The sequence below is a fragment of the Polypterus senegalus genome, chromosome 10 (genome assembly GCF_016835505.1).
Source record: "Polypterus senegalus isolate Bchr_013 chromosome 10, ASM1683550v1, whole genome shotgun sequence".
Taxonomy (NCBI): domain Eukaryota; kingdom Metazoa; phylum Chordata; class Cladistia; order Polypteriformes; family Polypteridae; genus Polypterus; species Polypterus senegalus.
Window position 1 is genome coordinate 2,315,921 of NC_053163.1, and position 24,341 is coordinate 2,340,261.

The 24,341-nt window shown below is 44.5% G+C and overlaps 1 protein-coding gene across 1 annotated transcript; it reads left to right on the top strand.

Moving 5' to 3' along the window:
- Positions 1 to 10,283: 10,283 nt before the first annotated feature.
- On the top strand, positions 10,284 to 17,295 carry LOC120536463 (sulfotransferase 1C2-like). The gene is made up of 8 exons (XM_039764826.1): positions 10,284 to 10,389; positions 13,646 to 13,849; positions 13,983 to 14,111; positions 14,198 to 14,295; positions 14,745 to 14,871; positions 16,473 to 16,567; positions 16,653 to 16,833; positions 16,925 to 17,295. The coding sequence occupies exons 2-8, from the start codon at positions 13,651 to 13,653 to the stop codon at positions 17,035 to 17,037; spliced, it is 942 nt and encodes a 313-aa protein (XP_039620760.1). The 5' UTR covers positions 10,284 to 10,389; positions 13,646 to 13,650; the 3' UTR covers positions 17,038 to 17,295.
- The last annotated feature ends 7,046 nt before the right edge of the window (positions 17,296 to 24,341 follow it).

Here is a 24,341-nt window from a genome sequence, read left to right on the forward strand (position 1 = left end):
GCGCAGTTTGCACATGCGCACATTTGTGCTTGGCCGGAGGAGGCGCGTCCGCGCGGGCGCTCGTGCGCGCGTCGGTCGTTTGCCGTGCGGACGGACTGCTGGCCGCGGAGGTCATTTAATGAAACGCACAGATTTTCTGCTTACACCTTCTTAGTGCGCCTAGATGTAGCTGTTTTAAAAATGAAAATGACTTCACGACAGAGTTTAGTTTTATTGTGCCACCCGTGACCCTGTAGTTAGGATATAGAGGGTTGGATAATGGATGGATGGATGGATGTAGATAGCCTCCCCTGCTCGCTTCTTTTTATCTTCGCTGTTGTTTTTTCATTATCATTCATTGTATTCCATCACTTTTTATAATGTTGATCTGTTAATTAATTATTTGTTTAATCCTATGTTATCTGTTATTCTGTATTACCTTCAAGGGGCATTCAATAATTTATCTACCTGACTTTTGGTCAAACCCACCTCATTATTTTTCAGTGTACGCCCTCTGGATTCCAACACACTTAGTCCATTTAACACCACTGGAATAGAAGGAGGGCGGCACGGTGGCGCAGTGGATAGTTTGCATGTTCTCCCCGTGTCTGTGTGGGTTTCCTCCCACAGTCCAAAGATTCTAAATTGTCTCTAGTGTGTGTGTGTGTGTGTGTGGGCTGGCACCCTGCCCGGGGTTTGTTTCCTGCCTTGTGTCCTGTGTTGGCTGGGATTGGCTCCAGCAGACCCACATGACCCTGTAGTTAGAATATAGTGGGTTGGATGATGCAGTGGTTCTCAACCTGTGGGGGGTGCAAAGATGTGAAAAAAAGAAAACAAGAATCAAAAATATGAAAAAAACATCTGTTGAAACCAAAAGAAATTAACTTAAACTACATTCTGATACTAAAACAATAAATATAGAGTTAGATAAATGTCAATAAAAGTTAAGTAGGTATAATAAAATATGCATCTACATTTCAAGAAAATGTTAGGGGGGGCGCGATTAAAACTCTTATGAAAACTCGGGTCGCAAATACTTAACAGTTGAGAAACGCTGGGATAATGAATAATGGGATGGATGGAACAGAAGGACTTATCTTGGTCCTGCAGCCAACCCATTACCGCCTCCTTGAAGGTTATTATCATTGGGAAATCTCCATCCACACAAGAATTGTTTTCAAATGGGACTGTATGGCAGATGGTTATCCTCTTCATAGCGGCCCTTTTAATTTTGGGGACGTGCGGGACAGTGTGTGGAGGGGACGCAGTAACACGCCTGCTGACGGTTCACCTGATGGCCTCGTGTGACGACTTCATGGCGGGAGCGGTGGTCCCTCCATTCGAACAGCAGAACGCCCTTTTGGATCCCAGAAAACCTACGCCATGACTTTTCCAGCCAAGTGCTGCACACAAACTTTCTTGGGGCTCAGGGACCCCTTATGCTTCCTGTTTAATCTTGGTAGAGTAATATATTTATTGCTCTACTTTCCCCTATTGTATTATTAATATGTAGCCTTAGAATACCTAATCTCACAGACTTACCACTGTATAGAACTTCTCCCCACCTTCCCTTCTATATCTATAACCTCAGGCAATTAGATGTAGTAAAAAGACAAGCAGGAGTTAAGTTACATATAAAATAATGTATTACTGATAATATTCATAAATAATAACAAAATGCAAAGTACATTTGAATATTGGCAACCATACAACCTGATCAAATGGTGATGTGTAACTCAGGTGGCACACAGACTTGTAGTTACTTAAAATGTCTCTAGTTAAGGCATCGTTGGTGCTCAGCTTTCAGCCACATGTCTGTTCAATATGGCTGCTGAGCTGTGCTCTTCATTGTGTTTTCTTCAGTTCATGGTGTGATGGTCTTCATCAGTTGTTAAAAAGAGAAAGATACTTGTACATCATCACAGGTTAGCAAGAGAGATGCTTCTTTTCAGATGTTAGTAAGAGAGAGAGAATGTGGCTGAGCAAGTAAATTTATAGGTTGTCTGTCCAAGCCCTACAGCCAATAAGCTAACCCGGCTTTATTTGGGGGATGAGAGAAAGACTTTAGCAAAGAAACACCCGCCAAGCTGGTTTAAGACACATCCCCAAATCCTGTCGTAAAATTACAAAGAAAAGTCGTAAATTTTGGGCAAACACGAATGCCTCTCACCAAAGTAACACTACATTACAAATAAAGACATGCAAAACATTTATCAAGTTATATGCAAAATCTCACATCACAACACTTCCTTCCATTGCATCGACTCTTCTTTGGTTTCAGAGTCATGGCGGGGAAGCCGCATTTCATTCCCAGTAACAATCTGTGAGAAAAAAAAAAAGTCCGAGGGGGTTTATCGAAGAAGGTCTAAGGGGTTTTGAGGGAAAAATGAATTTATACAACTTTAACAGAAGGCTGCAACGTACGAAAAAGGAAAAAAGTGCAGGGGTCAGCAGATTTGGTGAAGGCGCAGCTTATGCCACCCCGTACCTAACACACACACACACACACACACACTAAACCCGACAAGAGTTTTACAACACCCCCATTTTTCCAGTTTTTCTTGATATTTAAGAAGCTCAGGTCCGGTGAATAACAAAAGAAATTAGTGAGCAAACTCCCAGAAGGCACCGCTGTGTGTCACCGCTCGCTGCAGGGGTGATGTGTTCATGAAATTACGAGTTCAAAGGGAAATTAAAAGCCCCAAGGAAACAAGAAAACAAAAATATTAAAATTCAGAATGGTTTACTCAAATGAAACAATGAAAAGCCCTTAAGAGCACACTTGGCAGTTTCAGCCAGTTTGTCCTACATTGGCTCGATTGTATGCTAATGTTAAAGAGGCACACAGTTGTTCAGCCATCCCACCTCTTGGGAGATGAGACCACAGCCTCGTGTACCTTCTACTGTATCTCTTTATGTGCCACTTGTGAAGAGGCAGTCAGGACTACGAGGATGCGGTCAGAAGACGCCAGCGTAGCTTTACAGGACTGCTTTGGGACGCTTTCTGTGAGCCTCACTTGGAGGACATTGATGGTCTCACTGACGGTTTCACAGAATACGTTAACTTCTGTAAATCTGTACGCTGCGTCCCTGACAACAAACCATGGGTCACCAAGGACATTAAAGCTCTTCTGAATGAAAAGAAGGCAGCATTTAGGTCGGGTGACAAAGAAGCAGTGAGGAGGGTACAGAAACAGTTGTCTGTTAAAATGAAAGAGGGGAGGGTCAGCTATTGGATGAAGCGGGAACAAAAGCTGCAGCAGAACAACACCAGAGAGGTCTGGAGGGGCATGAGGGCAATCACTGGTTTGAATTCAAGCTGCCAGAGGACTGAGAGTGGCAGAGAAAAGGCAAATGAATTGAACCAGTTTTGACAGCATGTCTCAGTCCAGCCTGCCCTGCAGCTCCACCTCTGTGGCTGTCAACGTATCCCTGGACATCACCATCAATACCTCACCTGCTAACGTTTCCCTCTCCCACCACTAATTACAGGAGAAAGAGTGCGGTGAATCATTGCCTCCTACCCCCTCCTTACCACCTGAACCCACTCTGCCCGCTCTTCTATCCACAACACTGGCACAACCAGACCATCCACCACTTTCACAGAAGTCCAAGTCGTGAGAGAATTACGCAGACTTCGTTCTGACAAGGCGGCAGACCCTGATGGCATCAGCCCAAGGGTGTACTACATAGGATCTACAACTTATTAAAAAAGTGTCAGTGCTATGGAAAACATCTCGTCTGGTTCCTGTTCCAAAGAAGGCACATCCTAGTGCCCCTTCTGACTACAGGCCAGTGGCACTCGATCACCGCACACGAAAGTCATGAAAAGTCTTTAAGAGTCTAGTCCTGGAAAGATTTCGCCCCCAAGTCAAGTCAGCACTGGACCCTCTCCAGTTTGCCTACCAGGCGAGGATTGGAGTTGAAGATGTAATCATCTACCTGCTACACCATGCCTACGGTCACCTAGACAAGCCAGGAGGAACTCTCAGGATTATGTTCTTCAATTTCTCATGTGCCTTTAACACCATCCGGCCAGCCAGACTGGAGAGTATGCAGGTGGATGCTCCCTTAGTTTCATGGATCATGGACCATCTGACGGGAAGGCGGCTACAGAGCTCTGTGTCTGACACCGTGCTCTGTGGACTGGTGCTCCACAAGGGACAGTTCTGTCACCATTGCTCTTCACCCTGTACACTACAGATTTTAGTTACAACACAGAGGGCTGCCATCTGCAGAAATTCTCTGATGACTCTGCAATAGTTGGTAGAATCAGACATGGAGACGAGATGGAATACAGGAAGGCAGTGGACAGGTTTGTTGACTGGTTTGAGCTGAATCAACTGCAGATCAGCACCAGCAAAACTAAAGAACTGGGAGTTGATTTAAGAAGATCTCCCCTGTCTGTTAGGGCTGTGGAGGTGGAGATCATTGAGGAGTACAAGTATCTAGGGGTGCATATGAGCAATAAGCTAGACTGGTCCAGGAGCTCGCTGGTCACATACGAGAAGGGTCAGAGTAGGCTGGATTTCCTACGCAGGCTCAGATCTTGTAGTGTCAGTAACACTATGTGGCAGATGTTCTATAACAGTGTGGTCACCAGTGCCATGGTCTTCACTGTGGCATGCTGGGAGAGCAGCGTGAAAGTGGCAGACATGGGGAGACTAAACAAATGAATTCAGAAGGCTGCCTCTGTGATAGAAACTGGAGAAACTGGACAGCCTGGAAACTGCGGCAGGTCAGAGAAAGTCGTCCAGGCTTTGGTCTCTTATTGAAACTGCTAATCAGCCACTTCACGGTGTTGTGGTCGGTCAGAGGAGCGTCTTCGGCAGTAGACTGACCAGCATCAGGTGCTCCACTGAACGTCACAGCCATCGGACTCTAGAAGACCCTTTCTGGTTGCTCACCCACACTGTAACTTATTACCCTTTTTTTTATTGGATATCCAGGGACATTTGTTTCAAGAACTTGAATTGTGCAACATACAATCTGTTCTTGTGCAATAAACTGTTCTCTTCACATGAGAATAACCTGATTTGTTCTCAAATGTCCAACATTAACTTAAGGTGCAGCACTCTGTCCTTTAGTCTGATACTTATTAATCGACCACAGCATGCCCAACTGAAGAGCTGCCACTCTGAAAGCATCAAGAGCAACACGGGGGCGCCGCGGGGAACTGTCCTATCACCTTTCCTCTTCGCCATCTACACGTCTGACTTCAGGTGCAGGTCTCAGTCATGTCACCTGCAGACATTTTCGGATGGCTCTGCTGTTGTGGCCTGCATCAGGGATGGTCAGGAGGAGGAATATAGGGTGTGGTGGAAAGCTTTGTTGGGTGGTGTGAGCAGAATCATTTACAGTTAAACATCACAAAGACAAAGGAACTGGTGGTGGACTTTAGGAAGGGGGCTCCTCCTCCCACCCCTGTCACTATCAGAGGAACGGAGGTTGAAGTAGTCGAGGACTATTGGTACCTGGGAATTCACATTGACAGTAAACCTGACTGGTCCAAGAACACAGACACTGTGATCAAGAGAGGGAAGAGCCGGCTCTGCCTAATGAGGAGGCTTAGGTCGTTTAATGTATGCAGGAAAATGCTGACAATGTTTTATCACTCTGTGCCGAGGCAGTGCGGTGAAGACTGCTGATCACAACAGGATGAACAAGCTGATTAAAAAGGCTGCTTCTGTCCTAGGCGTCAAACTAGAGGATCTGACCGAGGTGTCCGAGAGGAGAATGCTGAAAAAGCTCCTCAGTATCATGGCCAACCCCTCTCACCCCATGCACGCCTCCTCGAGGAACCATCAGAGCACACACAACAAGACTCATTGTCCCCAAATGCAGAACTGAACGCCACAGGAGATCTTTCCTACCTGTGCCAGGAAGGCTTTATAACTCCTCTTCGTTCTGTAGGTGGTCTTTTCAGCCTTTGTGGCGGTGTGTTAGTCCCATTATGTCATCACAAGCGGCTACCTCATTTTACTGAGCCACAAGGACTAAGTCACTTTTCATAACCTAAACTAATCTGTTATATTTGCACAATTACTATTTTTCTCTTTTTCAATCTTTATTGTACTATCTTTATTTCTCTTGTTGCACTAAACATGCCAATGACATAAGAATTTCCCTCGGGATGAATAAAGTTCTTATCTTATCTTATCTCATCTTCCATTTACAGGATTACTTTTACATGTGCTCTTAGTGTAAAGTTGTAACATACAGTAAGTCATTTCCTTAGGGATTAATAAAGTTTTTCTGATTCTGATAAATAAGAAGACAACAGGTACATTTACAAATCGGATATTTTTCAGAAATTGGGAAATAACCAACCAATAAAGACCATATCACAGAAAAATGTAAAAATCATTCCATACTTTTATTAAGCTGATCGCACAAATTCTGTTAAGTGAGAGCCGTTTGGTTTAGTTTGCCTCCTGGACGACACGATGGAAGGAACTTTAAAAGCCAGAACGGAGCCCAGCCGCCAGATAGCAGAGAGTCGCTGTAACGCCGTCGGCGAGGACGTGCAGGGTGCCCTGCTAGGAAGAGCGACGGTACGGCTGAGTGACATGGAGGGAACTTTACTTGTGCCCAGGGGTTGATTTAGCTTTTTAAAGAAGCTCTACAAAGAAATAAATAGGTGAATAGATAACTAAATACACACACACACACACGCAGAGCAGAATGACCAAAAACAAAGAGAACGTCCGCCTTGGCCACCACTCATTTCTTCAGGAGACTCTTCTGTCCACCGCAACTCCAGTCATTGATTGGTGATTATTTAGAACTTGAGCTTCATCAGAGTGGATTGTGGTGGCCCCCCTTTTGTGAACTGAAGATGACTGTCAGAGCGCCTCCATTGTGGTGACTTGAAGATGATTGGTGGTGGGGTGGCACTGTTGGTGAATCTAGCATGGTAGAGCCAAGGGTGGAAATACATTATCATGTAAAGCCGATCATTTAGGCAGCCCACCGCGATTCAGTACACCACCCACTCTGACCCACTATCATCATCAAGAACAGGGACTCACCACCCTCCAGTGCCATTCAGTGCCAGCCTGTGACCCAGAGCAGGGGTCACCAACTCCAGTCCTGGAGGACCACCGTGGCTGCAGGTTTTTATTCTAACCCTTTTTTTAGCGAGTGCCCTGTTTGTGCTGCTAATTAACTTCTTGTGAATTCATTTTAATTGACTTGTCTTTTTAAGATTTGTTCCCCTGAATTTCTTCATCGTTCCTCTAAATTGCTTCATTTCTTTCCTTGAATGGCACCCAAAGAGAAATTAAATGTGAAGTGAGGGAGCCAACAAAAGACCACCTAAGTCAGGGCCTCAAACTCCAACCAGTCACTTCATTAGGCGCCGATTCTTGTTGCTAATTAAACTCGTTCTTTAATTCCGTGGCTTGTTGCTGCTGTCATTGTGAAATAAGCAGACATGTCCGACGTTGTGGATTTTCTCTTTTCTAAGAGCCCTGGGGACCTGAGCAGATCAGCAGTCCTGAGACCTTCATCTTTCTTTATTTTCAGATATTGTGTGATGGTCACAGTTTGCTGGAATTGTTTTGGTTCATTTTGTATCTCATTATTGTTTTTGTGCGGTGGGTTGGCACCCTGCCCAGGATTGGTTCCTGCCTTGTGCCCTGTGTTGGCTGGGATTGGCTCCAGCAGACCCCCGTGACATATGTATTCGGGTTCAGTGGGTTAGAAAATGGATGGATGGATGGATTATTGTTAGGTTGCTAATTAAGAAAAAAGAAACAATTGAGGGGTCCGAGTCTTTAAGAGCAGGTCAATAAAAATGAATTCAAAAGAAGTGAATTAGAAGCAAAAACAGGTCACTGATTAAGAAAAGGGTAAGAATGAAAACCTGCAGCCACTGCAGCCCTCCAGGACCCCTGATCTAAAGAGTGCCTCAGCATGAAAGCCCCACCAGGCACTCGACATGTCCACTAGAGGGGGTACAACCATCAAACCCTGGCTAATAATAAAAAAGGGCAAACACAGTCTTCATCAAAAAAGTTCTGTAGCACAAACGTAAACTCTGAAGAGCTGAAGGCAAAAGTCACAGAAGGCCAAGCGTTCAACTCAGGCAGTCCTAGAAGTAAACAGTGTCCAGAGACCAACATCCAAGAATTCACAGAAAGCACCCAATTAACTCACCAACACCACAAGCACATTCACAATGAACCGCAGGGGACTGGGGGTTTTCCTCAGCCTTTATAGGGTTGGTAGGCAGGTGGCATCACCCTTTGATAGATCACCCAGAAAACACACAATGAAGAAGAAGATACATAGAAACTAAAAGGCCAACAAATCTAATGAACAAAATAAACATAAAAGAGACATTTGAACCCACGCCAGGGAAGGAACATTTGGCTGAAATATAAGAGTAATACATTTGCAGACCTTTCTGTTCACAGGTTCTCACTTATTGAGTGTAGTTTGATGGGCAAAAATGCCAAATTTATTCCTTTAAAATCAAATCTACAGCACAGTAAAGTGTGAAGAACGTGAGGGGGTCTGACGCCTTTCTTAATCTGCGGCATACTGACATACGGGCACACTGGCACACTCACATACTACATACATGGCATACTAATCCCTTCCTAATCCACTCAGGCACTCTGACCTTTCTGTCTGTTATTTTATGTCACACATGCACGCCTGGGGACCTCAGGTAAGCTGAGCACTACCACAGCTGGACAGGAGGGGGCACTGCCAATGTCCTGTCTCTTGTTCCTTCCAGAGCATCACCTGGAGATGACACCAAGTGCCACCCCTGCAGGAATGGACCAACACAGGATTTCAAAAATGAAGGTCGACAAGCTGAGATGGGACATTGTATTTTTTTTTTTTTTTGTGGAGACTTGGCACCCCAAACACTACAACGCCTACCACTTCTTCAGTTCCCAGTAGTGACTGGCACGTTTATCATCAAACCTGTTTAGATATAAAGACCTGAATCCATCTGACTTCTAGTTTCCAGCTGGTTCATTTACAGAGGACATTTTGAAACTTTCTGCTGAAGCAGCCTTTCATCTATGCCACCAAGCACCATGCCCCATGTTGCAGAAGTGAGTCTTACTCACAAAGGACGCATGCAACCCACTGAGGATTTGGGAACTTCAGGAAGACCCCCCCCAAATCAGAGTGTAGCTAAATGGGTGCCATCTTTAAATGTGATAGTCAGGAGCTTTGAGAATAAGCCAGATGATGGGTAGATGGCATCATAACCCAACGCAGGTGAGACATGGAAGCAGGAGGGTGACCACTGGGGGTGTGGGTTCCATTTTAAAAGGAGATTCAAAGCAGCAGCATCTGATTGTAAGATCTCACAGGTGTACTGTGGCCATGTGATATTGTGAACGAGGCTCCTAAGGGACTGGAATGGAATGAAAATGATGCCAGTCTTCAAATGAATTGTTTAAATGGATGCCCCCCTGGTAAGACTGTCAACGTGAATACTCGATGGCTAAACTAAGTGGTGCCACCCTCTTAAAAATGAAAGTGTTGCCTCACAGAAAAGCCATAGGGGAGCCTGGTTGGGCCATCGGTTCCAGAAATAACCTTTTATTTCAGACGTTTAACACTAAAACAGCCAGGAGTGGAAGGTAACAGATTTGTGAATTCCACTGGATTGCTGGTTTGAAAAGGATTTGTGTTGCACAGATCTACACAGGCTCAGTCCAGGTCTTCTTGATCTGTTGAGCCCTCTGGGCCATCTACTGGACATTAAAAGTTGATGCTCTGTCCACAAATCCAAAACCTAAAGAGCATATACCAAAAGCCCTTGGCAGTGTGTAATGGCTGTCTGTCACCCCAAAGAGGCCAGTCAAGTGCCTTTTTAGGAGAGTCGGTGCCCTTTCTCCACGCGATCCTGCTGACTTGGACGTCTTCTTCTTTTTCTAGCAGGTAGGTGATGGGAGGCCCCCCTGTACGAGATAACACTGTGGGTCCCATGCAGCGAATGATCTGCTGAGCCTGAGTGAATCAGCACAATCACCCGTAAATCAGCTGTACTGCAGTTCAAGTGTAGCCGCAGTACTCTTATTGCCACCAGTAAAGCGTGAAGTGCAAAGTCACCGTATAAAATCACGTGCAGTGCTCGTTTTAATTTGTTTATATGAAAACATTCATATGAACTCGAAGGAATGTGAGGAATTCAAGGTTGGGATTTTGATCTGCGAGTCAATTGCTCTTAAAATCTGCTATATCACGGCAGGTGTGTCATAAATAGTTAAATAAAAAAAGGAAAAAGTGCTTAAGCCACCATCTTGCCCAATGCGGCCAAAGTCCACCAATCTTGCTATTTTGTTATTGCGCTGCCCCATCAGAGGATCAGAAGACACTCATCAGATCGGCGCAGCAGACGGGACATCAGAAGAATCAGCAGCAGGACCCTCACTTTAGGTAATGGGGAGTATCGCCTGTCGCGTGAGGCGCCTGGTGACGCCAATCGATCTGTCAAACCAATCGATTCAGTGATTGATTAAGCAGGGCTGCAGGGCGAAATGGTGTGACCACTTAAATTAATCAGCAGATCAGCGGAGGAGTGCAGAGACATCGATGTCGGCTAACGCCGTTTGTCTCTCAGGCTTTTCAGCGTGGAGACCCCCAGCTCTCCGCGCCCCCCTTTTCAGCCATTCATAACAAAGCAGCCAGCATGATTGACAGGCTCAACCAACACATTGCAACGTACCTGTGGAATAGCAGTGGGAGATCGAGTATGACGCCACTTTGAGAGATTAGGAGGGATCGTTATGGATGGACCACCAGCCAGCAGCCACACCACCGGCACTTCAGGACAGCTCATCCACCTGAAGCTAAGCTGTTTGTGCCTGGGCAGTACTTGGATAGGAGACCACCTACTACTAACACATTTTATTTATATAGCGCCTTTCCCATGCCCAAGGCAGAGGAGGGGAGCTGGCGCACGCATGTTGCTGCCACTGTTCCCTGTAATCAACCACCTAAGGGATAGCTGCCGGAAGAGGCGTCGTTGAGGCCAGCAGGGGGCGCTGACCCTGTAGTCTTTGTGTAAATCGCCGCACTCCAGTGTCCTTCCTGGGAGATGTCAAACTGAGGTCTCAGCTCTCTGTGGTCAAATGAGATCCCTGGGCATCTTTTGGAAAAAGTAGGGTGTCCACACTGGTCATTCAGGCAATCCCAGTCTACTGCTCTCACTCTTTCATGACCTGTAGTGGGTGTACTGGCTCCAGAATGGCTGCCATCCCATCATGTGGGTGAATGCTGCTTCACATGCTTCTCCGCTGTCTGCGTAAAGCGCTTTGAGTAAGTCAGAAAAGCGATAAAAATAAGTGTAAGCGTCTAACTCAGAGGACCCGCAAATCGATCACAGACCACCACAGATTCCAGGGTGAGAGTGTAGTGCGTGTGGTTTCATAATATTAATTCATAATTCATTTGTCACATACATAGTTATACAGGGCAACACGCAGTGAAATGACCCCTTGGGGTCGAAGCGCAGGGTCAGCCATTGTACAGCGCAGGTTAAGGGTCTTGCTCAAGAACCCAGCAGAGTAGCATCTCTTTTGGCAGTGACGGGGATTCAAACTGGCAACCTTCAGGATACCAGCGCAGATCCTTAGCCTCCACTCCGTTTAATGTGGCCATCGCCGTGTTTGTGAACTTTCCAGGTTTGCTGGTTGCCGTTCTCCCGGGATTTTTCACAGTAAGCACTGGCGTCTCTGATAATCTGCCCACCACCGTCAGTGCCACGGCGTGTTTGAATCGGACCCCATTTATGGCACCTTAGGGTTTGAGACCTCACAGCTGAGCGATTCTTCATGTGGTCTTCACATTGTGGGAGCCTTAAATTGGACTGAGGCCTCAAAAATCAACAGATGTTAGCGAAAATACGACAAAGACAAAAGAACGATTATGTAAATCTTTTTTTACAACATAGTAACTACTAATTATAATAATCACTCACTCTGAAGTGAATTAACATTTCATTAATGGCAATCACACTCAGTGACGGGGGTCGGCCCAAGCTGAATGTGGTCTTGTAATTGAAGAGTCAGAGCAAATGAGTGAAATGAATGAATGCCAGGCTTTGGGTGGCAAGAATGTCAAAGTATGGATGGCCACCTCAAGCACTGATTTGCATGTAAATACCGAATTGGGTGGGCATTCACCAAACCCACCTCCCCTCTCCACAGGTGACACTTTACCTCTATTTTAGGGGAAGATGTGGGGCTTTGTGACCTTTCTCAAATGTTTGTCTGTGGAAAGACCCTGTACACCATCTGACACACACACACCCCACCCACACACACACACTAGGCAGTCCCGGAAACCACCTGTGACAATGTAAAAATGGCTAATATGTGTGTCACCTATAACACCCGGAGACCTCTGTAGGAAGGGAAACACATTGACAAGAGTGAAAAGGCCCATAGTCATCTCTTATATAGTGCCTTTCATATTTAATAGCCGCTCTATCTAGTAAATTGTGAATTTAACTTCTGTCTATATAACACAATGCCTGTCATACGTATCTATGTCTGTTTCCATTATATATTGCCTTTTCTCTTGTCTTTCTATCTATCTACCATATAGTGCCTTTTACATCTGGCTATATTACAGCTTTTCTCATTTTTCTCTGGATTATAGTACCTTACATATTCACCTGTCTGTTATGTAGTGTATTCCATATATATATCTACCTAATCCTGCCAACTACGCTATCTATCTATCTATCTATCTATCTATCTATCTATCTATCTATCTATCATATAGTGCCTTTCACTCTATCTATCTATCTATCTATCTATCTATCTATCTATCTATCTATCTAATCCTGCCAACTATCTCTCTGTCTACACTGTACACATTGTGACAATAAGAGATGAGAGATTATAGATCTTTTGGCACCCAGAGGAGAAGCCTGTATTGACAGGAGTCTCCAAAACAGACTGCCAGAGATGACGGAGTTTCCAGTTTTATCGGCTCCTGGCAGGAAGAGGAGGGTCCAGGCAGGCAGACACCGGCAGTGATGTCATAGATGTCATGATTGTCAACCTTCCATTCTGCAGAGGAAGGAAAAGAAAACACAGCGGTCAACAGCACCCTCTGGCTTTCCGGTGGGAAACTACAATTATCCGAGCCCTTAAACCGTCCCCATGCACACGTGTGACAATATATACTTGTACATCAAAGACGTTGCTCTCGGTACACACATGACAGCTGTTATCATCCTTCAAATGACCAGTGAAGGCCCACCATCACGCGATGAGAACCTCCTGACCACATCAGCTGACCGAGGCCATTCTCCACCAGTTAAATTCACTTTATCTTAAGTCAGACAGGCAGAGTGGCTCAATGGCTGAGACGCGTGACTACTGACCACCTGGCATTGCATTCATCACGGACTAACTGAGCCCCTCAAGTTCCTCCACACATGCACGCTGGGTGTGTTCACATAAAGGGGGTGCTCACTCCAGCCAGGCGCTATATACTTTTGTATAGAAGCTGAATCCAGCACTTAATTGTAGTCCCCTTGATTATGCCTGAGGTGGTCCTATGTTCATCAATGTGTCAACTGGATTTTGATAAGCAGACATTTCTCTGCACAGTTTGTTCCACAGGTATCTGAGTGGGTCTCAAGTCTCCAAGTTTATGCTGCCATTTTGTGTCTCCACAGTGCAAATGTCTGAGTCACTTGACGCTACTCATCATGAAGCCTGCAATTCAGGACCTCCAAACCCAACCAGAAAAATTGAGCGTCAGAGACTTTGTGATGTTAAAGGTGTTCCACTCGTCTCCTCCATGCATGAAATCTTTGACAAGATAGAAAAGTTCCAGGCCAAAACAGATGACGTTTTAATAGCCACCTACCCCAAGGCAGGTGAGTGATGGTGACACGCAGATGCCAGATAGCTTGGGAAGAAGCAAGGAAAGTGAACTGTCATGTCACCTAAGCGCCATCTGCAGGAACTGAGCATCACTTCATGTCTTTTTAATTCTTCTACCTCACCAAGGTACCACCTGGATGATTGAAATCGTGGACAGCATTCGCCAAGGTGGCATCACAAAGGAAATCAAAACTATCCCCAGCCACGAGCGAGCCCCATTTCTAGAGATTAACAGAATAGACGCTATGCCAGCAGGTAAGCATCTCCATGCCAAGCTAAACCGACAACGGTGGAATCCACACGGACCCCCAATGTCTCTTGTTGTTTCGGTGTCTCTTCAGGTCTGGACCTTCTGAAGGACCTGCCACCTCCTCGACTTGTGAAAACTCATCTCCCATTCCAGCTGGTGCCACAGTCCTTCTGGGACAAAGGGTGCAAGGTAAGCTCAGGGACGTCATCATCATCACCATCCCGCTCCACTACACTTGACCTGCTCCACCAAAGCCATCTTAACCCCGTGAGTGTGATGTTTAACTCACGGCTTCCTCCCACATCTCCGTCTGCTTTACCCGTTCATGTGGTTATGGGCTGCAATCGGCCAACATAAGGCCGGAGAGGCCTCAGCCTTGGGCTAAGTCATTAGGTCCTGCTCAGATGGTTTGGTATGTTGCCTTTTCCAAATCTTTTTGTTAATAAGCTTAATTTAAAAGATTGTTGTTTTTCTTGGCCTATTTTTTTGGGTTTCATGGCCTAATTTTTCTTTTGGAATTTCTAGGAATTGTTTTGGAGTTTGAAGCCTTTTTTTGAGCTCTTTGGGCTTGTATGTCACAACCATGAGGTCCACAAAGCACTGGTCATTCTTTCTTTATCTATTTTACTCTTTTCCAGGCAATTTATGTTGCCCGGAATGCCAAGGATGTCCTCGTTTCATACTACTTCTTCCACAAGATGACCACTGGCTTGCCAAATACGGGCACCTGGGGTGACTTCTTTGAGAGCTATCTTTCAGGAAATGGTGAGCGGGTCCACTCAGACCTCTAATTTCTATGTTCTTAATGGTTGACTTCATAGGCAGGTTTCCTGATCCATGGAGTTATTTTCCTTCTTCTTCTTTATATGGATGGCAGCTTCCCATTTTCCAGGGCCCCAAGGCTCAAACCTCTAATCCCTCTGTTCCTAATGGCAAATTTCTAAGCTTGTGGTCATAGGCAGGCACCCTGACCTGTGAAGTCACCGAGTCATATTTCATTTGAGAAGACAAGAAGAGACGCACAAAATGTGCTATATAAATAAATGTTGTTGTTGTTGTTGTTATCAGTCAATACATCTTCCTCCTCTTCTTTATTGTCATTTTAATCAATACAATGAAATTCAACATGCAACTCCTCCATAAAATGCACCTCCTATAAAATTATAAAAAAATGAAACAATAAAACAGTATAAATGTACAATATGAAAGCATAAGTACAATGTACATAGACATATAGTACAAATGGTTCATAAAGTGGTGCTATTTAGGAAATTATAATGAATTATAACGCATGATTGTAATGATGGACTGATTTATACAGTAGCTCTTGGGATGACACTGTCACTGTCTCGGAGTGTTTGAGGTCCATGCAGGAAAGGCTCTGAAGTGTTTGCAGCAGGGGAGGAGTTCAAGTAGACTGTGGTATGGGAGACGGGAGTCCATGCAGATGCTGGGGATTTTCCTGAGGCAGCGTGTGCTATAAATGTCCCCCAAGGCTAGAAGGTGCACCCCAATAATCCTCTGCACTCTCGCCACAACCCACCATAGACCTGTCTGATCAGCTGCTGTGGAGCGGTGACCACATACAGGTAGAACGGTTTAAAATACTCTCTGTGGCACAGCAATAGTAGGTCAGCTGCTCCTCTCAAAGGGCGGCAACTTTTTTCAGGATTCTGAACAGCCATTGCTGTGCCTTCTTCAGCAGTGCTGCGGTGTTAGCTGTCCATGAAATGTCCCAGGTACTCGATATCCAGTCACCTTAAACTTAATACACACCCCGTCCTGACCCCACTGATGAAAACTGGAGGGTGATCCTCATCACGTAATCTTCTGAAATCCATAGTGAGCTCCTTGGTCTTCCCTTGGTCTTCTAATTTCTCACCGTCTCACCTGATTTTCTGTGGGTCATCAGTGGATATTAACCCAATCACTGTTGTGTCATCTTCAAATTTCATGATGGTATTGGTGGGTATACAATCGTGAGTGCAGAGGATGTAGAGGATGGGGCACAGTACACAGCCTTGTGAGGTGCCCGTGTTCAGGGTTATGGTGGAGGAGAGATGAGGGCCCAGCTGTACCACCTGAGGGTGCTGCGACAGGGAGCTGAGGATCCAATTACAAAGTGGTATGCTGAAGCCCAACTGGTGACATTTATAGATGACCTGGGAGGGCACAACAGCATTGAAAGCAGAGCTACAGTCTACAAATAGCATCCTCTCGTATGTGGCCGGTCCCTCCAGAGGAGTCAGGGCTGAGTGTAGAGCTAGAGAGGTGGCATCCTCTGTAGCTCGATAAGCAAACTGATATGAGTTCTGGGAGCTGGGGTGGTCTTACTCCACCATCTTCTCTTTTCTTCTTCTTATAAGTGGCGTGGGGCTCCTGGTTTGATCATGTGACAGGCTGGTGGGACGTCAGGGAAAAGCACCAGATCCTCTATGTCTTTTACGAGGACATCTTGCAGGTGAGCCTTCATCGCTCAGTTGGAAAGTTGTTTCAATGCACCAGGGTATCAGGTGGGTATCCCTGCTGATGTGACAATATTTCAGGACCCGATGCGGGAAGTGGAGCGGGTGGCACGTTTTCTGGGTCACACACTGGATAAAGGAACAATTCAGGAAATCGTGAAGCACACCTCCTTCAACATGATGAAGGACAACCCCATGACTAACTCCAGCATAGTGCCCAACAGCGTCATGGACGTGAGCATCTCACCCTTCATGAGGAAAGGTCAGTGCAGCGCAAGTCTGCTCTCTCCAGTCTCATTCTCTGGGGGTCTCGCTGCCCGACCGTTGTTACTGTTCCTTAATTGTTCATTTAGGCCAAGTAGGAGACTGGAAGAACCACTTCACTGTGGCTCAGAATGAAAGGTTCGAGGAGGAGTACAGGCGGCGAATGGCCGAAACATCACTGCGGTTCAGAACGGAGCTCTGAGCTGGGGAGCCGATACATCTGTCTTACGGCGCTTTGGAGCCCTCTGCTGGACATCTAGTGCATCGTTTATAAGTTTAGGGTCTTGGATTTGTATACATGGAGACCTAAATTGATAAATATGAAACACTTGTGAATGTCATCCAGTCTGCTGTCTCGTGTGTGTATTGTGTGTGAAAACCTGCTCGAGCCTGTTCAGTCTAATTCAGGCCAAAATAAAATGTAGCACAATTCACAGTCTTTATCAGTAAGTAATCCAGAGAACTAGCGCCAAGGAGAGAAAGTTAAAATCCAATAAATAAAGAGAAGAGACTCGGCTCCCTCTGATCTCGTTCCCAGCGCTCCATTCTCTTTCTTTCACTCGTCTCCTCTGCCCACCCTAAGATCTGATCAGGAGAGCTGACACGCTGGTGAACACCATCCAAGGACCCTCATTTATAATTCTGTGCGTAGAATTGACACTTTTGTCCACATGCCATGTTTTAGTGTCATTGTGCATACGCACACAAAAACCAAGATACATGAATCTGCGAGTACACCAAGAAACACGCACATCCACTTTACAAATCAACGAACGGGAGACGCGCGTGTACACACCTGTAGCTGCACCACAAACTTCACACATTTTAATATACAAGTCAACATGAACAGCCCCTTTTCTTCAGTGCTTTGTTAAAAGACAATGGAGAAGCACACAACAAAAAAAATATTTTCAGTGAATATGAAGTGGCAGCAGAGAAAAACGTACTATTTGGTGGCTTAAGCTGCGGTATAAACAACAAAAGAAAACTGATGGAGTGATACAGAGAGGTGGAGACACTCCAAAGATCAACCTCAGAAAGTTGTGAAGGGCCTGAACTAAAAATAAAATTGTGGTCGGTTATCAAAGTGGATATGAAAAGCGAGTCGCAGCCCACCGTCTGTCCATTCTGTTTCAGTCAATAGCTGACGTCCATGTGGAGCACACGACTCCACCCATTGATGACACACACACACACACACACACTTCTGCCACAGAAACCCCCAGGAGACCCTCTGGTTGTGTGCTGACAGACGTCGTTCTTGAGTCACAGGCTGCTATAAGAGATATGGCCGATAAACTTCAATATAAGGGCTGAACTGTGTGATGCTGACTACAAATTAAATGAATTGGTTACAATTGGGTCCGGTTACCAGTGTGTGGCACGGTGGCGCAGTGGGTAGCGCTGCTGCCTCGCAGTATGGAGACCTGGGTTCACTTCCCGGGTTCTCCCTGTGTGAAGTTTGCATGTTCTCCCCGTGTCTGTGTAGGTTTGCTCCCAAAGACATGCAGGTGAGGTGCATCGGTGATCCTAAATTGTCCCTGGTGGGTGTGTTTGTGCCCTGCGGTGGGATGGCGCCCTGCCCAGGGTTTGTTTCCTGGCTTGCGCCCTGTGTGGGCTGGGATTGGCTCCAGCAGACCCCCGTGACCCTGTAGGTAGGATAATGGATGGATGATTACCTGTCTTTACATTCAGCTAATTACATTCCAACAAAGTCGTAACGCTGGCCGACGTGACACACGCTCTGTGGACGGTAGAGCAGAACATTAAGAGTGGAAACCAAATTCAGTCTCTGAAGGCGCCGTTGTCAGGCCACAGACTCAAATAAACAACACACACCGTTTTGTCTTGGAATTTTTTTAAAGGCGGCTATAAAAATAAGGAATGAACTAAAACATTTCATGGTCACTCTTAGAGGCCCAGAAAATCTTGATATGCGAGACAGTTTTCTATTAACAATGCACAATATTTGTACGTATTCTATTAAATGTAATAAAAATAAGATGCTGAACCAATGCTGAGAAGCCGCAGGCACCAATAGTTATATTTATTCATTAGTTTAAATTTTATAAAACTAAGAGGCTTCTCCCCCTGCCCACTTCACTCGCCCGCCCCCGGGTTTGGTTTACCGGACATACAATTTAAAGAGATTGTTATTTATTTTCATGGGATTTGTTACATATGCATTATCTTCACTTTTACTGTAAAAACAACACTAGTCCTTAATTTCCGGCCCCAGGAGAGGTTACGTCTCTTTCTCGCATGACTTATAAAGCTGCTCGCGTTGTGAAGGGCGCGGCTGTCGCGCTGCCCGTTGATCTTTTTAAAGCCTTTACAGCTGCTGTCCTTTTTCCTACTTCGTGTCTCTGCTGCTCGCGTTGTGTTTGCTTCTCTGTGATCATAAATACACTCCTGACTGAATTGTGTTTTCTTTGAAATTAAACTCGTCGTTGCTTTAACTGTTGCAGGACCACAGATTCTCACAGCTTATGTTCCATTATTGTGTAAATCTACGTGTTGTGCATTGAATGATGTGAAGGCGAAAAGACTTTGTTTTCTGCTCTTTGCCTTTTATTTCTGACCTCGCTTTGTCCTGCTATTTTTTTCCATGACACCTGGTCCTGATGATTAATTTCCTTTTGTTTGCGCTAATCCGATCTTTTAGTCGCCGCCGTTTCATTTATAACGTATTGTCCTTTATACGCACTGAGACCCCTAGATCTGTGTCTGCTGCGTGTCTTTACACTGCTGTTTTTTTTTGCTGCCCGTGGTCGTATTTGATGTTGGCTGCGATTATGGCGTGTCTTGCAGGAATCTCCTGTTCTTCATCCCCACGAGACGCTCCGTGGCCATCCTCTCTCATCTCGCGGGTCTTTTATTTGTCTTCCATGATCTTAACGTGAAGGTCACGTATCGTCTCCTAGTCATTCCCTCCCACAGGATGTTTTTTTATAATAGAGAGAAATGCATCATCAAAAACGTGTTTACTCTGTGCATTCGTTCATTCGTTAAACATTAACATTATAGACAATAAAGACAGTTTCAGCCTAAACCGTAACTTTAACATTATGCTGGTGTGCATTTTGTGACAATCTGACTCTGTTTCTGGCCAGTTTGTATTCTTCACACAGCATCGCTGCTACCGTTGAAGGAAACGTTAAAGGCCACGTGCAGAATTCATCTTTACATTTAATACGCCGCCGTGCTGTCCGTTTGTCTGTCCAGGATTTTAAATCACCTCGCAAATCGTGTGACTGATTGACTTGAAATTTGCTCCACATATACTCCGTGACGTCTGCTATCCGCTTTCAAGGTGATGATTGAACTCCGAGGTTATTCTTCTTTTTATTTTATTGTAGAACTAGCAAAATACCCGAACTTCGCACAGGTGAAGTACTGCCTTAAAAAATTATTAAGAAGTAAATTAAACCTTTTTAAACTGAGGGAAATTATCCCAATAATTATTTGTTAAGGATCTCTTTGTATACCACGTTGTCAGTTCGGCCCTCCGGTTGTAATCTGACCAAGCTGTGCGCTGAGCTTACTCTGAGCATGTAACGTACAGTCGGCCATGTGAACAGTAATCTTGTCTCAAATCTCACAGCTTGGATTGCTGCTGTCATAATCGGTTTGAGTTTCATGGTTTGTTTCAATAACGACAGTATTTGTAGGACTTGTTGTGTTGAAGTGACATTCGGCATCTGTCAAGCGTTGTAAGCACACAACCGGTTTAATCGATAAAATCACATCCAGCTTTTGAGAGTTTAAACATTCATAAACATCAAAGTGTCCACTACTGAAATCGTCACCTGTGAATCTAAGATGTTTAAGAGGCATTGGCGGTTGTCCAAAGGTGTAAAATATTTGGCCATTTGAGTACACTTGAAAGTGACAACCGAACAATTCAGCGGCAGCCATCAACTCACATGCAGATCCATAGGTGAAGGGCTTAAGCATTTGACTCTTCTAGTGCTCCTGTGTAGTCTAATTATCTCCTGTACGTCATCAGTCCACACCTTGAACCTGTGCCAGTCATTCAATACATAAGACACAATGGATATCAAGAGTGAGCCTGATATGGCCGTGCAATATGTAACACAGAGAATGGAAAAGGCAGGCGCCATCTCTGGGCATGGAAACCACTCGGTAAGTGACAGTTCTTTGATCGATGGTGATCACCTCGATAGACATGTTAATGGGGGTACGGTTGGAATGATAAAGGAAATGGGTACCTGAACAATGTAAAGTAAGTCTAAAATACCTACACAATAACTATAATCGTAATAAATGAACAATAAAACAGCAGAGAAGCCGTGAATTAAATAAAAAGGCTGAAGTTATCAGCAGGGAGACGTGAATCCCGTGGCGAAGCAAGGAAGGGAATGTAGAGACCGGAGCGACGGACGGCCTTATATAGGCAGGCATCCAACAACGTGGGTGGCGTTAAGATGGGGGACCCAACGCCGCCTCACACGGTGACCGAGCTGCAGGCTATGGACGTATATATGTACGTAAGTAGGATTCAGTTAGCGTTGGGAACCCATGTACCAAATTTCTTGATGATGGGCCCATAAGTAACAAAGACCGTTGGAAAGTTCAATATGGCGGCCGACAGTGGCATCATACCACCGAAATTAGTACGTACATCGGTTTCGGTTAGCGCAGGGAAGCCGCCTGCCAAATTTTGTGAAGATGGGGCCATAAATAAGAAAGTTCAACATGGTGGACATTGTCGACCGTTATCGACCATTATGACCATTACGTTTAGAATTTTGAAATGAAACCTGCTTAACTTTTGTAAGGAAGCTGTAAGGAATTAGCTACCAAATTTCAGCCTTCTACCTACACGGGAAGTTGGAGAATTAGTGATGAGTCAGTCAGTCAGTGAGGGCTTTGCCTTTTATTAGTATCGATCAACTCTCTGCAGCACGGCGGCGCATGCGTACGGGCGTCGTTCTCATCGCTACCACCTTCGCCGTCACTTCTCCTGCCTCTTCATATCTTAAATCATTCTTGAGGCAGATTGAAAACTTAAATGTCATCTTAAGTGAAAAACTAAGGAATTGCAACACAAATGCTGACTTAAAGCGGAGAAGAAGCAGGCTGTTAGGGTGGAGAGAAGAAGAGCCGATCAACAAGCACATCAACCTCTGAGCAAACGAATGATAAACATACAGAGAAAGAGAATGAAAACTATAAGTCAAGTGTATTCACTGCACGTTAGCGTTACAGCAGCGCATGCGCCGTTACTGGTTTAGATATACGCAGCGGTCCTTCATTACTGAACAGAAACAGAGATGCATGACATGAGAACTTGAAGCTGACTCTGACTTCATCCAGTCTGCATTCTCCACACAGCATTAGAGTTTAACTTTGTTCACGTGCATACCATTAAAATGAAAATAACTGACAACAGAGATAAATGGATGTTAACCAAATCGATTGTCGCACACACCACTCACTACCATCTTATATATATCTTATATATATATATATATATATATATATATATATATATATATATAAATATATATATATATATATATATACATCTTATATATATATATATATATATATATATATATATATATATATATCGGAATGCCTGACGCGTTATATTCCAGGCGGGCGGCCTTCTGCTGTTATGCACCCAAAATCTGGAATAGCCTGCCAATAGGAATTCACCAGGCTGATACAGTAGAGCACTTTAAAACACAGCTGACCACACATTACTGTAACATGGCCTTTTTATAACTTCACTGTAACTTAATCCTGATACTCTGTATGTTCAATTCTTCATAATAACTACTCATGGTGGCTCTAAAATCCGTACTGACCCCAACTCTCTCTTCTGTTTCTTTTTCCGGTTTCTTTGTGGTGGCGGCCTGTGCCACCACCACCTACTCAAAGCATCCTGATGCTCCAACATTGATGGACTGAAAGCCAGACGTCTACGTGACCATCATCATCAGGTTCTTCCATGAAAACCCTAACTACAAAGAGGACTGTCTCACTTATGTTAGGTAGATTGCCAAGGGGGGACTGGGCGGTCTCGTGGTCTGGAACCCCTACAGATTTTTTTTTTTCCAGCCTTTGGAGTTTTTTGTTTTTTCTGTCCACCCTGGCCATCGGACCTTACTCTTATTCTATGTTAATTAATGTTGACTTATGTTTATTTTTTATTGTGTCTTCTATTTTTCTATTCATTTTGTAAAGCACTTTGAGCTACATTTTTTTGTATGAATATGTGCTATATAAATAAATGTTGATTGACTGATTGATACCACAATCGGTGAAGATGACGTTACAATTCAGTATTGCAAGTGGATAGAAAAGTATAGGTTTCCAGATCATTCGTTTAATTTTGAATGTCCGCTCATATTTTGCAGTCATCACCATCATGAACTCTTCTTGCCGGACACCTTGCTGAACAAATCTGTTATTTTTGTACATCTTTCGGCCTCTTTTCTTGATTTTTTTCTCGTTCTTTCCCGTTCCCTCTCCGCTCCACCTTCTCTTTTCAAGTTCTTTCTAAATAACGGTAGTGTCACTACACGAGCACCGGTCTCACCGCACTAAAGTTCTGTGTTGTGTATGAACTGCCACAGTTGAAATGATGATCGCTTTATTGTTTCATGGAGAGAGAAAAAGAAAACATCATGTCGCCTGTTCAGTCACCGTGTCGCCTTAACGCTAAGGTTTAACTGTCAGAGCGCGAGAGACGCACGTTAAAAATATTAAAATAAAGTCAAAACAAGACTCGTTCAAACTTATCGTGAAATAAAGAACAGCGGGCACATTTAAATACACAAATCATTCGACTTACATACGTGTTTTTTATTAATAAAACACTTCGCGTTGCTTATTCGGTCTCTCTGAGGGGAAAAGGAAAATAAAGTAAACGTTAAAATGTGACCCTATAAGCAACACTTCATTAAACTTTGAAACAAAACCAAATAAATACACAGTAACAAATACCAACACCCTATAACGTCCAGATTGAATTCAAAGTACATTATAAACTTTAAAACAATCTCCATATATAAGTTTAATCACAGAAGCGCCAGACGTGCGCACCTCTCATCACTGCGCTCCTGTTTAACTGTCAGAGCGCGAGACGCACGCGAAGTCAAAAAAATAAGAAACCAGAAAAGAGACCCCAAAGGTGGATTTTTGCCCACTACAGATCAATAACGCCTGCCTGTTTTCCAGTATAATAACATTCTAGAATGACACCATTAGTTTATTTCACTCGTTGCACTGAATGCCAGGCCACACTGTAAAATGTTTCGTTGTAATTTTACAGTAAAATACTGGCAGCTGAGTTGCCAGCCACTTACTGTATGTTTACAGAGAAGCTGCTGTAGTTAACATTTACAGTTTTACACTGTAATTTCATAATACAGTATGATACTGTGTACAATACTGTATTATGAAATTACAGTCTTATACTGTAAATGTTAATTACAGCAGCTTCTCTGTAAACATACAGTAAGTGGCTGGCAA